Source organism: Primulina tabacum, chromosome 1 (genome assembly GCF_025594145.1).
Source record: "Primulina tabacum isolate GXHZ01 chromosome 1, ASM2559414v2, whole genome shotgun sequence".
Taxonomy (NCBI): Eukaryota; Viridiplantae; Streptophyta; class Magnoliopsida; order Lamiales; family Gesneriaceae; genus Primulina; species Primulina tabacum.
In genome coordinates this window covers 7,663,601-7,677,196 of record NC_134550.1, presented here as the reverse complement: position 1 = coordinate 7,677,196, position 13,596 = coordinate 7,663,601, and the positions used below count along the sequence as shown (strand labels likewise).

General features: G+C 35.2%; 1 protein-coding gene and 1 long non-coding RNA gene across 13 annotated transcripts; one reads left to right on the top strand and one right to left on the bottom strand.

Annotated features, from left to right (window-relative positions):
* The first annotated feature begins 942 nt into the window (after positions 1–942).
* Positions 943–5,488, top strand: LOC142538887 (uncharacterized). 3 transcript variants are annotated; one of them, XR_012818759.1, is made up of 4 exons: positions 954–2,010; positions 2,729–2,921; positions 3,910–4,042; positions 4,322–4,791. It is a non-coding gene; the product is annotated as an uncharacterized LOC142538887 (long non-coding RNA). The 3 variants fall into 3 exon arrangements; XR_012818760.1 differs by having other exon boundaries at positions 943–2,010; positions 2,740–4,042; positions 4,322–5,488; XR_012818758.1 differs by having other exon boundaries at positions 944–2,010; positions 2,729–4,042; positions 4,322–5,486.
* Positions 5,489–6,624: 1,136 nt separating this feature from the next.
* LOC142538816 (uncharacterized) lies at positions 6,625–12,787 on the bottom strand. 10 transcript variants are annotated; one of them, XM_075644114.1, is made up of 12 exons: positions 12,647–12,787; positions 12,473–12,535; positions 11,561–11,652; positions 11,072–11,260; positions 10,853–10,964; positions 10,746–10,779; positions 10,479–10,516; positions 10,337–10,359; positions 10,054–10,206; positions 7,380–9,943; positions 7,168–7,257; positions 6,625–7,058 (listed from the first exon to the last, which is right to left on the bottom strand). In XM_075644114.1, the coding sequence occupies exons 3-12, from the start codon at positions 11,617–11,619 to the stop codon at positions 7,012–7,014; spliced, it is 3,309 nt and encodes a 1,102-aa protein (XP_075500229.1). In that variant the 5' UTR covers positions 11,620–11,652; positions 12,473–12,535; positions 12,647–12,787; the 3' UTR covers positions 6,625–7,011. The 10 variants fall into 10 exon arrangements, with proteins under 10 accessions (XP_075500229.1, XP_075500236.1, XP_075500247.1 ...); XM_075644121.1 differs by having other exon boundaries at positions 11,561–11,648; XM_075644132.1 differs by lacking the exon at positions 10,746–10,779 and having other exon boundaries at positions 10,819–10,964.
* Between the last annotated feature and the right edge of the window lie 809 nt (positions 12,788–13,596).

The window sequence follows — 13,596 nt, the reverse complement described above, 5'->3', positions numbered from 1 at the left end:
AATGTTTTGAACACTGCGTCATATAGCTGCTATTTACTGATTAGTCTAGATGACATACGTAAAATTTGTGTTTGTTTCGAAGTCAAAAAATTTCTTAGTTGACTGACAGTACCTGTAAGAGTAGCATCGATTTGAGGGAGACTGTTTCTAAACCGATCTTTTTAGAAGCAAGTTGGCACTATCAAAGAAAAAGTTGCACTTTTTTGGTGCAAAACAAACGGTAATAAAATATTTTAAATGATTTATTTTGTCAAATAGAACAAAGACGAATTTTCTAGATTAACGGCAGTAAGCTTAAAACCCTTTCACAAGCACAACAAATATCTTAGATCCCTCATATCAAATGCAAGCTAAATCCTTTAGTTATCTGAACTCAGTATTAAGGCATAAACCGAGAACCCAAAAAAACATACTGAAGTAGTATAGTTGTGGAAACACCAAAATAAATTTTCTATTCATCTAATTTTGCCCATTATTGCATAACCTAATCCAGCAAGGAGTAATGAGCTTTTGTGGCTTCAACCGCGTGCTTGATTTATCGCATGATATAATGAAGTGAGTTGGATCACATTATTGATTTAATAGGAAATGATTGAATCCTATTTGTTTAAACCAAACCTAAACACCTAACTCCCGAGAACAGTTGCTCACTGCTTTTGCAAATACCTAGGTAGATCATCCTATCTGAAGCATGGAGATAGAAAAAGGGTGTTTGAGCAAAAGCGGGTTTCCCTAAATGTTTTCAGATGCCTGATTGAAAAATTTATCTGGTGTCTAACTTCAAGGTTTTCCCTCTCCGTGGTTTTCTGTCCTAAATATGGTTTTTTTTATATTAGTTTTTAGTTGATTCTCATTTTATATTCTTTAATCACTGGCTATCCACGTTGTTAATGGTAGCACCATAAATAAAACACAGAACACCGGTAACAAATGAAATAAAACCGAGGGAAAAAAACAAATGCGAACTAACTTAGAAAAATCTGCCGGAGCCCAAAAAGAGATAACATCGTGAGGCCAAAAGCGAAGGACCTACAAGGTCACCGAAATCAATATAGTCATCCACATCCTTAGAACACGTGCTAACAAGCATTAAAACCAGGCGTCCTATGGTTAATCGGGAACAACAAACGAGCCATTCCAAAAAAAAAAATCAAACAGAAAGTTTAATTGCACAGACGGGGTGTGCCAGCAGAACACCAGAGTCGAACAAATCCAAGGGAAACACGCACCTGGTTGATGCTTTTCGAAGATCGACCGACGCATAGAACGGTGGAGAGAAAACGATGGCAGCAAGATGGAACCTCGAATGAGAGCGAACAACGTACGAAACGATTGAGTAAGAACTAATGGGAGAAAAGGAAAGCAAGCAGCTGGAATTGAAGGAGAATGAAGAGAATGAGAGAACCGAATGCTATAACCCCTGCACAAGCCTCCTTCTCTTGACAGCACAAACCCTTGCTCCGTTGATGACCGCCAAAACTGGCCCATCCCAATTAAAATCTTTTTTAATGAACAATTATATAAGCGACAAAATTCACAACATAGAATTATACACGATGAACAAAGTACAAGCCAGTTTATGTTATTCAATCCTATGATTTTGAGCAAGTGGCATCTATCTTCTGTGTGTGGAGGAGATGAAATTCGCAATCCCAGAAACGCTGAAGCGCAAAATCTCAGAAAGTGCACCGAATTCCCTCCATTCAACATTCTCTTCCTTTCTTGGTCTCTACCAAACTTTGCCCCTATTTCACCAGGTACTGCTGAAAATATAGCGCCTTTGTCTATGTGATAGATTTGTTTGGGCTCGACGTGCTTTATTTTTAGTGGGGAACGATGCGGAATGGCGGTTGTATTTTGTTTGGATATCTTTTACTGGTCGGAGATTTGACGGACTGAGAAATGGCGCTGTGCGGCAAGAATAAGGAAGCTGCTTTGGAAGCCAAGGCAAATGGCGACGCATGCTTTTCGAATGGGGATTTCTCCAATGCTTTGCGTTTCTACCCGCAGGTAGCATAATTAAACAACCCATTGTGGTGTTTTTTAACTAAGTTTCTAGAGGGGAAGAGAAAAAAGCTATGATCTTTAATGTATACAGGAGGAGCTGAAGCAGTAATTTACAGTTTTGGGTATTATAAAGGAGGATTTGACATACGTTTTGTTTTATTTTGAAGAAAGATTGCATTTTTAAGTGTTTCCAAATATTGACTTGAATTTTTAAGTGCTTCAAGTCTGGAATAGTAATAGTTATGGATTTATATGCGAGATTAGTTTCATTTGTAATACGAGTTTGAAATTCTTTCTTCAATTTAAATTTGCAGTTTTTCCTGTTGAAGGGAAAATTGCATATGATGGCTCCTGTTGAAAAGTTTTTGTTTACTACTTTTTGATCAATTTTGAATATCTTTTAAATTTTACAAGGATTACGTAGACCTCTGGAAGCCCTATCTTTGACAATGCATGTTTGCGTTCATGTTTGACAATGCATGTTTCCCATAAGAAATCAGATTAGTGGTTCTTCATGAAAACATGAGCTTCAAATCACCTGGTGTAAATTTTTTTTAATTATCAAGTTTATTGTATTTTCGGTGTTTATTATCTTTTTAGAAAAATTGCTGTTCAAAACGCACTTGACTCTCTCAGTTGGAGGACAAATCATGTTTTTCTTATACATTTCTTTTATCTCGTTAAATCCTTGCAAGAATTCTCAGCGCATATTCTAATTTAGGCATGGTTTAGGAGAGCTATGGCAAATGCTTCTATACGGAACCATGAAGATGCGATAAATGACTTGACGATTTCACTGAAGACGGAGACATCCTTGAGTGGAAAAAGACAGATACAGGGCGAGCTAAAATTATCTTGGGTCATTCTGGGATAAGAAGCAGTCTACCAGAGGAACCATATGATAATTACTCAAGGTTTTCTCGTGCCATCTTATCTTTATCTCTTTTATCAAAGAAATGTGTTTCAGATAAGTATCTCACACATTCTATCAGTTTGTTATTGTGCTTTGCAATCAGATATCAATTGTTTGTAGCAATCATTTTTATCATCGAGACTGTTGCGTTTGATTTTCATCGTTGAAGTCATTTTACTGCTATGCATTGTTGGTATTTACATCTTTCGGACATTTTTTCCTACTCTGTGACACATAAATCTGTGTTTCTTGCTAAAGCTTTCCTTTAGCAAAGCTCAATATAATCTTGTAAATCGTCCTGGTAAGCCGACCCCGTGAAATAGGGAATTTTATGGTTTTAATAGTAGGTTTATCCCAAGGTTATCAATATATGACAAATTTTAATTTCTTCACAATTGTATGAGAAATATGATTGTTTTTATTTTATTTTGTATTGGATTTAAAAAAGAGAGATTCTTTTCAGTGCTGGAGATCAAATTTTATTCATAAGAAATTATTTTGGTTGTTCATTGATTCGTAGATTCAACCAACAAAACTGATTTCTTATTACTATAAATTGGCTTATTGGACTCTACTCATTTAGATTTAGCGTGTTTTGCTAATATATATCTTGTGTCTTGTACGAACTATGGATTTGTTTTTTTGAATACTCTCCTGTGGTTAGTTGACTCTCGGAGCCAGAACTGTTTATCTTCCTTCTGTTCCGTTGGTGCTGATGTGGTTTAGCCAATTATGAACTAGCTGTGCGGTTCAACCTATTTAGTTCATAGCATAATATTTACTGAACGCATCTTTTGGAATGTTTGCTGTTGTTGCATTTGTACATGTTTATTGCTTTACTTTGGTTTGTGTAACATGTAATTTTGGTGCTGCTATTTAGTTCAAAGCATAATATTTACTGAACTTATCTCTTGGAATGTTTGCTGCTGTTGCACTTGTACATGTTTATTTCTTTACTTTGCTTGTTTCTTTAATTTCTCATACTCTAGGTCTCATGTGACACACGAGCCACTGCAAGTGGAACTCCAATTTGTCTTTACTCCAACTAAGGGAAGGGGAATGACTTATTGTGCTGATGTTGCTCAGGCCTCTTTAATGCACAAGGAAGATCCTTATGCTGTTGTAAGTGTTAAAATCTTTTTTCCCCGATATAAAGTTCTTTTAGTAGTTATAAACAATCATACTATGGACGTATTTCTTCTATAGGTTATCTCATGTAGTATACATTTTGCAATCTTGTGCGCCAAGTTAACATCTTGGTTTTATTTCCATCCATTGCCTTATGCCAAACTTAAGAATTTTATTTTGTAAAAAGAATGGACAACTATGATAAACAAAGGAGCCGTTTTTAACGTAAATATGCAGCACTAATCCTTTCTCACCTGAAGAACTGATGTGCAGATTATATTGAAGCATTGTCGCGAGACCCATTGTCACTACTGTTTCAATGAACTACCCGCAACGCCGTGTACTGCATCTGATGCTCAATACCATTTTACTGCTCTACAAAATGTCAAATACCAGCTGGAGGATGTGGTTCTTCTGAACATAAGAAAAAATATGAATTTCTAAGAAACTTAATAGATGATCTTGAAGACTATGTTAGAAACGTGACTGCACCTTCAATTACCACTTCCGAACTGGACTATGCTGCTGAACACAAGTACGAGTGTCAAAGTGTGTACTGGCCTGCAGTTTTGCCATTGGATGTAGTTTTGGCTTGCCATGTCCTCGTGAAACATATACAGCAGCAGAGTTATGATGGTGCTCATCCAAACATTCATGTGATTCTGTTAGTGTATACATTTTTTTTCTTTTCTTTGTGTCCTGCTATCCATTTTGCTTCAAATCTGATTAATGCTAAGGCATCTGGTTTCAATTTTGTGTCCTGCTATCCTTATATCTGATTATTACGAGGAATAGGGAAATCAAATCTAAGTAAATCAAATAATTTATTTTCCAGCGAAGAATAATATATCCTCGGACATTTCGCAAGCTGAGTAATGCTAAGGCATCTGGTTTCAATTTTCTTATGACCGAAAGGATTTTATTCTTTTTTGTATTTACTATTGATGTCTATTCTATTTTGCAGATCGTTCGAAAATTACATTTTCTTGTCATATAGTTATTGTCCCACGAACACAATTGATTATTGAGTAGGTCTCTTGTGAGACGGTTTTACGAATTTTTATTCGTGAGACGGGTCAACCCGACCGATATTCACAATGAAAAAATAATATTTTTTGCATAAAAAGTAATACTTTTTCATGGATGATCCAAATAAGAGATCCGTCTCATAAAATACGATCCGTGAGACCGTCTCACACAAGTTTTTACCTTTATTATTTCAATCGGGAATTGGTTCATTTAACGACTTTGAGGAAGGAATCTTTTGGCTGGCAGATCCTGGGAAAACTTTATTGTATTGGAAACGAGTTGATCAAACTTGTATTGATTCAACTTCGATTGGCGGTTAAAATTTTCTCAAGATATTATGGATCGCATGCGGACATTATTTTTCCACATCTGACATACCACAAAAAATGTATGTAAATTCTGAATTAGTTTTGCTATGTTTTCTTGTTTGGAGACAGATTGATTGTTTGTTGTATCTATAGATGAGAATAAGATTTAGAGGTATGCTTCTTGAATAAGTTACAACATATTCGCGATTTAGTTTGTGCAATGCAAACGAGTCGAATTGAATCGAGCCTGAGTGTTGTTGAGCTGACTTCTAGATAGATTCGTAGATTAAGTGAACTATTTTGTGTTCGAGTTTGTTTCTAATTGGTATTCAACGAGTTTGATTTGTTTGGTTTGAAATGAATTTGAGGTATATAAAGTGTGATTTATGCCTTATATTGTTTAAATAATTTGGGTTGGAATTCAATTTAAAAAAATATAATAACACTTAAAATTCACTAATAACTAAATTAGATTGTTTTTGCTCTATTAGAAGGCTTGATTTAAATGCAGAATAAATCGATTAGTTCTGTTTTGACCACGCTTGGTTATTAAAATTGATTAAATGGATCGATCAATTTGTTTTTTGAATCAAATTAATGAAATCGATTTAAATTTGTTCGTTTTGGTTGGTTAATTAGTCAATCTTTTTTTTTTCTTTTAGAAAAAATAAATGATTTTTTTAAAAAAAATCAAAATCAAAATTATAAATTTGAAATCCATCGATTCCACTACCACCAAAATTCTTTCATAAATGCAGCAAGTCACCACCAACTAAATTAGATTGTTTTTGCTTTATTAGGAGGCTTGATTGAAGTACAGAAAATAAATCGATTAGTTTTGTTTTGACCACACTTGGTTATTAAAATTGATTAAATAGATCGATCAATTTGTTTTTTTTTAATCAAATTAATGAAATCTATTTAAATTTGGTTGTTTTGGTTGGTTAATTAGTCAATCTTTTTTTTTCTTTTACAAAAAATAAATGATTTTTTTTTAAAAAAATGATGATAAAAACACAATTTTGTAATCATGAAAAAAAAATATTCATCTCAGATCATTTTATTTACTTGATGCCAAAATAGATAGATGAACATAATAAAGACCTTCAAAAATTTCATGAATATCAATTATTAAATATTTGGGGTAAAATTTTCTTAAATAATAATCCACAACAAACCAATAAAAGGGATATTTCAAGAAATCTAAAATTGAAATGCCGAAAACATTAAACAAAATAATCGAATTCAATCGGTTTATTTAGATTCAACTGATATTTTCCTCTGTCTCGACTCGTGCTCGCGGGAACAGATACAATCAACCAAACTAAAGAAAATGTGTAACAGACCACAAGACATACAAATGTTGATATTTGTTTCTACAAACATTGTCAAATAGGTAATTCAACCTTTCTGTCATTTAGTTTAAACCCCCAACTGGAAAAAAAAACTGTATCTAGTTACATGCAACAGTCAGTTTGACATATTTTTGCATCAGAATGAACGTACCATTCATCTGAAGAGCAAAAATGTGAAGTGCCTGATGGGGTGGGGGTAGAGAATATAGAACCACAGGTACAAGTTCCAGGTCAGGTATAAAATTTGAGTATGTTATCTTGGCACTGTCTCCTATCTGTTGCCTTTAAATGCTGAAAGGGAGAAGAATGACCTTGTTGCTGAAAGAAAATTCATAAGATAATATTAAGATCTGGAGAGAAAAAAGAATGCATCACGAAAACTATAAGGGCGAGAAACTCAAGCGAAGAGCAATCTCGTCAATCTGACCTTTGGTAGTTGTCACAGAAGCTGAAGCGTAGCCCTCGTGCAACTGCCGGGATAAACTCTGAGAGTTGGATTCGCCAATAATTGCTTCATCTGAAACACAAATTCATTGCATTTTTATACAAATAAATGAGATCCACACTGACATAAATGAGAGAACATAAGAAACTATAATTAAAAATAGAATATGAGGAAATTGTGAGGCGCAAAAGTACCGGGACGTTTTCGGTAGCTTTCATGAGTAGCTTTTGAATGTCCATTGTTAATTGATTGAAGGGTTACTTTCTTCACCAGATTTTCAGCACTTCTTTTATTTACAAATTTTGAATCCTCGGTGTCTTCCTCTCCTTCGGAAAATAAAGTCGGACTCGACCAACCAGTTGTATTTAAATCATTCTTACTCTTGCGAGCAAACTTTAGAAGCCTCTTAAATCCTTTAGGCACATCTTTTTGGAAGGACATCGGTGGAGGATTTTCAGCATTGCCCCAGCCAGTGATATCAGGTTCATTGTTTTCCTCGAGAAGCATCTGTGACAGAGAATGACGACCCCGTGAGTTTGATGCGTTAACCGGGACTACATAAGAAGGAGATCCCATTTCATAAACGTGGCCATTGGATGTAACGGAATGATCTACATTTTCCTCTATTTCGACCCAAGCTGAAGGCGAGATGGTTGACCCTTCTTCAATATCAGTTTCTAGTTCTCGATCTCTGACACTGTCAATGACAGGGTCATTGGTGGAGTACACTTGCGCAAGGCTCTCCCTGTCTTCACATTTTGGGGGGCTTGTAGCACAGACCTCAGGTTTCGTCAATATGTTGATTTCTGATTCTTCAATTTCATTCTCTTCATGCTGAACTAAAGGATCAGAAGAATTGGAAATTGACTTATTTTCCTCAATTAGGATTGGGTCTGAATTGATAATCAACGGTTTTCGAGATTGCGAGGATGCTTTAATCTTTGAGACTAGATTAACGTTGGAGCTAGTTCCAGAACCTTTGCGAATAAAAGGCTTCGATTCCAGGAGAACAACGCTACCCTTCTTGGTAACCTTGTTGTATAAGTTAGGCTTTGCTGAGGAAACAGGATTTCCAGGGGCAGTTTGAACTTTGCTTTTCGTGCTTCTGATCATTTCTGTTACAGAATGCTGCTTCTTATCAGTAGTGCTTGTCGTACTCTTCTTGATATTGTGGTTGGATTTTACAGATCTTGGCTGTGTTTGAGGTGTCTCTACATTTTTGCTCGACCCAGAAACTGATGATAATGGATGTGATTTACGAGCTTGTGTGGCACCAACAGAAGTTCTCCCGTTAGAGACCTTGGCGGGTGACACCCCTGAAGCTCTTGGAGATGGCATTGATGGCCATGATTTGCGTGTGGCAGGCAGAGAAGATGATTTCAGTGAATTTTCCTTAATACTGCCAAGTTTTGGAGACTCTGGTTTTGGTAATTCAGGTTGAGAGACATTTTTCTGTGGCAGAGAATATGCTTTCAGTGAATTTTCCTTAGTACTGCCAAGTTTTGAACACTCTCGTTTGGGTAATTCAGGTTGAGAGACATTTTTCTGTGGCTTCTGGGGTTTCTTCACATTTTGTTTTTTACCAGAATCACTCGTGTTTACGGAGGCCAATTCTGATTTTTTTGAACCAAGAACCTGTTGCATTGCCCTGAATTGTTTGTCTTTTTCTGCTTTCCTTCTAGCAGTTTCTCCTCGAAGTTTCTCATCCCTCTTTTCCTTGTAGGGGTCATAAAAGCCACCTCTCTGTTCATCCGTTAAGCTTCGTCTTTTGTTATTATTGGGCACAGCAGTCCTAGATTTTGTAGGCTTGGTGTCTACCATCTTCATCATCGAATCATTTAGTTCTGCTTCAGTTTTACGATTCCATTCAGCCAAGGCAGCTTTTTTCTGGTCAAATTTAGTTGATTCGATCGGAAGAGTCTCCTCTTGCGCAAATGCTGGACCACATTCTGTCCCTTCAGGTGAGTTCAGTTTCACGTCTAAGTCACAATGCTCAACAGGAATATCTTCAAAAGAAACACTAGACTGAACTTCAGCTGCTGCTGGTGAACTATTAGCAATTTCCATATTTTTTAGATTATTTTGGACCTGGGGAACATCTTCTAAAACAGATTCCTCGTGACACCTTGAAGATTGTTGACCGATTCCACTACTCCATCTTCTCAGTACAGATTTATTTCCACCACTAGATGCATTCAACGATGACCTTGCATTCTGAATATCCCTAATTTGATCCTTTTGTTTCAGCTCAAAAAGACTTATTGCATCTTGCACACTTATTCTGACATTATTCTCAGATTTCTTTAGTGCGTGTTCATGTCCTTCTTTATCACTATCACTTCCAGCTGGATTATTAGGTAATACCAACCTTTCTCTGGCAGGAATATAGTTGAGATTTTTGATAGATATTGCGGTAGATCTTCGAGATCCAGACCTCCCAATCTGTACCCTTCGCATTGGAGATGCTGACCTCCTAGGTGAAGCAGATCTTATGAGAGAGCGACTTCTTTCCACTGATGTTTGCTCTTCCTCACTCGAGAAAGAAGATTCCTCATGGTCCGATGAGCTTCGTCTCTCCATCTGTGCAACTTTTGCTGGAGAAGCACCATATTCGACCGATGGCCCTGAAGATAATGATCCAACAGAATCATTATTCCCTTGGTTTGAACAGATTTGATCGCTCTCCAAAAACTGTTTGCTGCATGAAACAGCAACCAACTGATCTCGTACAAGTTCTATGTGCTTGCTCAAGGAATCCCTGGATGAATATATGTGCATCGGTATTCATAAATAATTGAGAGACAGAAAGGAGGATAACTCTTTTCGTTGAGCTGACTTTGATGCAACCTATTCTAGAGCAAGGAATACCTCAAGTATATTGAACCAAAATGGTTAGAGAACTTCTCTAAATCTGTCATTTCCTCAACGGAAAATTGAGAATCGATAGCTCTGTCAAAAGCAGCAGTCAGTTCTCCTCTTAATGCAGTAAGCCTCAAGTCCATGGCTCGCAGCAATTCATTTCTGTAATCAACCAACAGTTCGTACTATAGAATATGTCATTCCATAATTACAAGTAGTAGAACCAACAGTTCATACAATAGAATATGTCATTCATAATTACAAGTAGCAGTGGACAAATTAGAAGACATACTTGGAAGCATCTGATCCTTCAGTCTGTAAGTATTCAGTCAACTCAATCAGCGTATGCAAATATGTGTAAGTACTAAATCACAATTGATACAGTATGCATAACATCAATACCAAAAATCAAGAAAAGAAAATTATGATATTACCTTTGGAGTTGACGAGGAGCCATGAGATGAGCTACTATCTGCCAGGACAAAAGGGAAAAAAAATGAACTTGGTATCTTTTCGACAACGGTAAATGCATTATCTTCACCCGAATGGAGTAATATTATGTTTTCCTTGTAGGCAGTACCACAAATTAGATTCTCTTGACAGCATAAGTCATGCATGTTGTATAGGTAACACCTCCAAGTGAGAATTCTTGTTAACAACTGCAACGGAAATCCCATTCTACGAAAAATTATCAAACTAACCTGTTTCGCCACTTTGGACCTCAGACTCCATACCCTGAAAAAAGAATAAATATGAAAACTTACTGTTACTTACAGCTTAACTCAAGGTCAAAATCAGCCAATTTCACCTTTGCATACAGAGAAAGGTGAAATCTCCGGGCTTCCTCTAGCTGAGACATCTCTCTTCTAATGGCATTGGTAATGTCCAGAATATGAGGTGAACAAGTTATATGTAGAAACCTAGTTCATTAAAAAAATAGACAAAACCAATAGCAGCAGACTTGTCAATGATAATAGCTGAACTCTAAACAAAGTAAACTGCAAAAACAAAAAATTGATTTCCAAACCTTTCCAACATGGACCTTGTAAACCATTTTAAGTCGCGTGGATTTTTCGGAGAATTAAGTTTGTATTTAGCATCGGATCCTTTTGAATGCAAAGCATTGATTTCAGCTGAATGTAGCAACAGATGCTCCAAAAATCCAGATGCTATTTTCTTCTCTTTCTTGTTCACATAGCACACACATGCCTCGTACCTTTATAAAGAAACAGCAAACAATGTAATATTGACAAGGCAGATCAAAGAACAAGACATAATAGATGACAAGAATTCCGACAGCCATTTTGGCAAGTGAATGTGAATCAAGGGAAAAAAATGGTGTTGCCCTGCAATCACAAGGTAAAGTAAAAAAATACAGAGAAAGGAAGGAAACTCATAAACTAATTATGAAAATATAAATAATACATAAAATACAAAGCAACTGCACATATATAGTCATGCAACATCGAGACATTCTTTCCATTGCATGCAATTGAATAAGCGGTGGAAATATAACCTATTTTGGCTTGGAGAAATCTGAAACTCGATGTAGTCCAATGGCATGTCAGCATCCATAACAACATCAATCTTCACAAGCGAACTGACTGACTGAAGAAATTTAAAATTAGTGCTTTAACCAAGATTTAAAGATAAAAATTATTTCTTCGCACGAGTAAATTTTGATGACCCGAAAAAGGGAAAGAAATAGAAACCACCGAGGCTTAACCAGAGTTTCTAATTTTTCAGAATCCTAAACTCTTATTCATCAAACAACATAATCCTGGTGGCCGAATCACAAATTCGAAACGTCGGACAAGCATTGCACCGCTTGAATATAATTCATCACTAACAAGATATGACATGTTTATGCAAACGTAGATCATAGAAACATGTGGTATGCTTACACAAAGGGATCCATTTTTGCACACTAGCACAAGCACCAAAAAAGATCTAAAAGGAATAATGCTACTGACCATCCGCATTCCAAAATATATTCCACTGCCTAATCGCAGCGAAATAAACTCCCAACGGCCACAGGATAACACCATGCGTCACACATTCTATAGAGAATATTACTCGGCAAAAAACATCCCCCGCCACACCCATTCACAACAGAAACCGAACCGAATCGTCCAGAATTCAAATTCAAAATTTAAAATATACTATTCGAAACAAAGACTGGACAGCTCTCTCTCAAGATCAGATTTTGTTTCCAATAAATAAAGGAACGAAAAATACAACTTTACAATGACACCAGCGATATCCAAATCCATCACTAAAAATACATAATAATAATAATCATAACAATAATAATAATAATCAGTAACAAATTTCAAATCCTACTACCACTCCACAATGCACTGAATCAAACTTCATAAAAAAAATTTAATAACAAACTAAAAACAAGAAAATCGAGAGTAATACTCACTGCAGCTGAATCAAACCGAGGTTCAGAGCGAGAAACGGAGCTCAGTGTAGTTTAAACTTTAAACTACAAAAAAATATATTAAACAAACAGTGAAAACGAGATCTCAAACAAGAGCTGAAAAATCCATAAAAGAATTGATTAATAATTGCTTTCGAATCAATAATTAAGCATTACTTTAATCTAACTCGAGGCGAGTGTAGAGAGAGAATCCTGAAAAGTAAGCAGGAAGGAGCCTTTCAGCTTTGAGTTGAGTGTAGAGAGAGATACCGCACAACCGCAAGTCTACAAAGATTCAAGCTTTATTTCATTTTTTTCCTATTTTGGTGATTTTTTTTAGCTTCCCACCCAATTATTACAATTTATACCCGATATTTTTTTTTTTATGTCAAATGAATTATAAATCATCGATCATTATTTTTATTTTTTTTAGTTAAAAAGAGTAAATTATCGACCATAATTATATTTATTTTACATATAATAATTAATATTTGGTCAGTGAATATTTTATAAAAGTGGAATTATTATTATTATTATTATTATTATTATTATTATTTATGACATGTGAGAAGCTTATAAAAAAAGACAGAGGAAGTTGGTGAATTTAAGAATTAGATTCGATCACTACATCATTGGTAAGCAAGTGGTGAAGCAAACAAAAGTTACTTATATACGTAATTTATATTATATTTGATTTATGATTTTATTAGTTTTAAAAAATATCTTCTTCTTTTTTTTTTTTTGGTTCTATTATATTGCGATGAATTATAAATTAAAATCTATTAGGTTATTATTATGACCATATTCCTTTTGAATTTTCAATTTAATGCGCTTGGGAAAATGATTTCGTTAGGCATTTTAAATAATTGTAGTTCCATGAACTTCGTATAATTAATTATACATAGTAACATGATTATAAAATAAATATATTAATTTATAATATCATTTTAGGCATTTTCAAGTTCCAACGACTATTTCCTGTTTTTATATAAAAATATTTTTATATCTTTAACACACAGTTTTGATATTTTATACATCAACCGTATACATTTATGTGATCATCGATGAGGTGATAATTACCTATTGGATGTAGAAAAATTGCACATCTAATATATGAGTGTCACTTT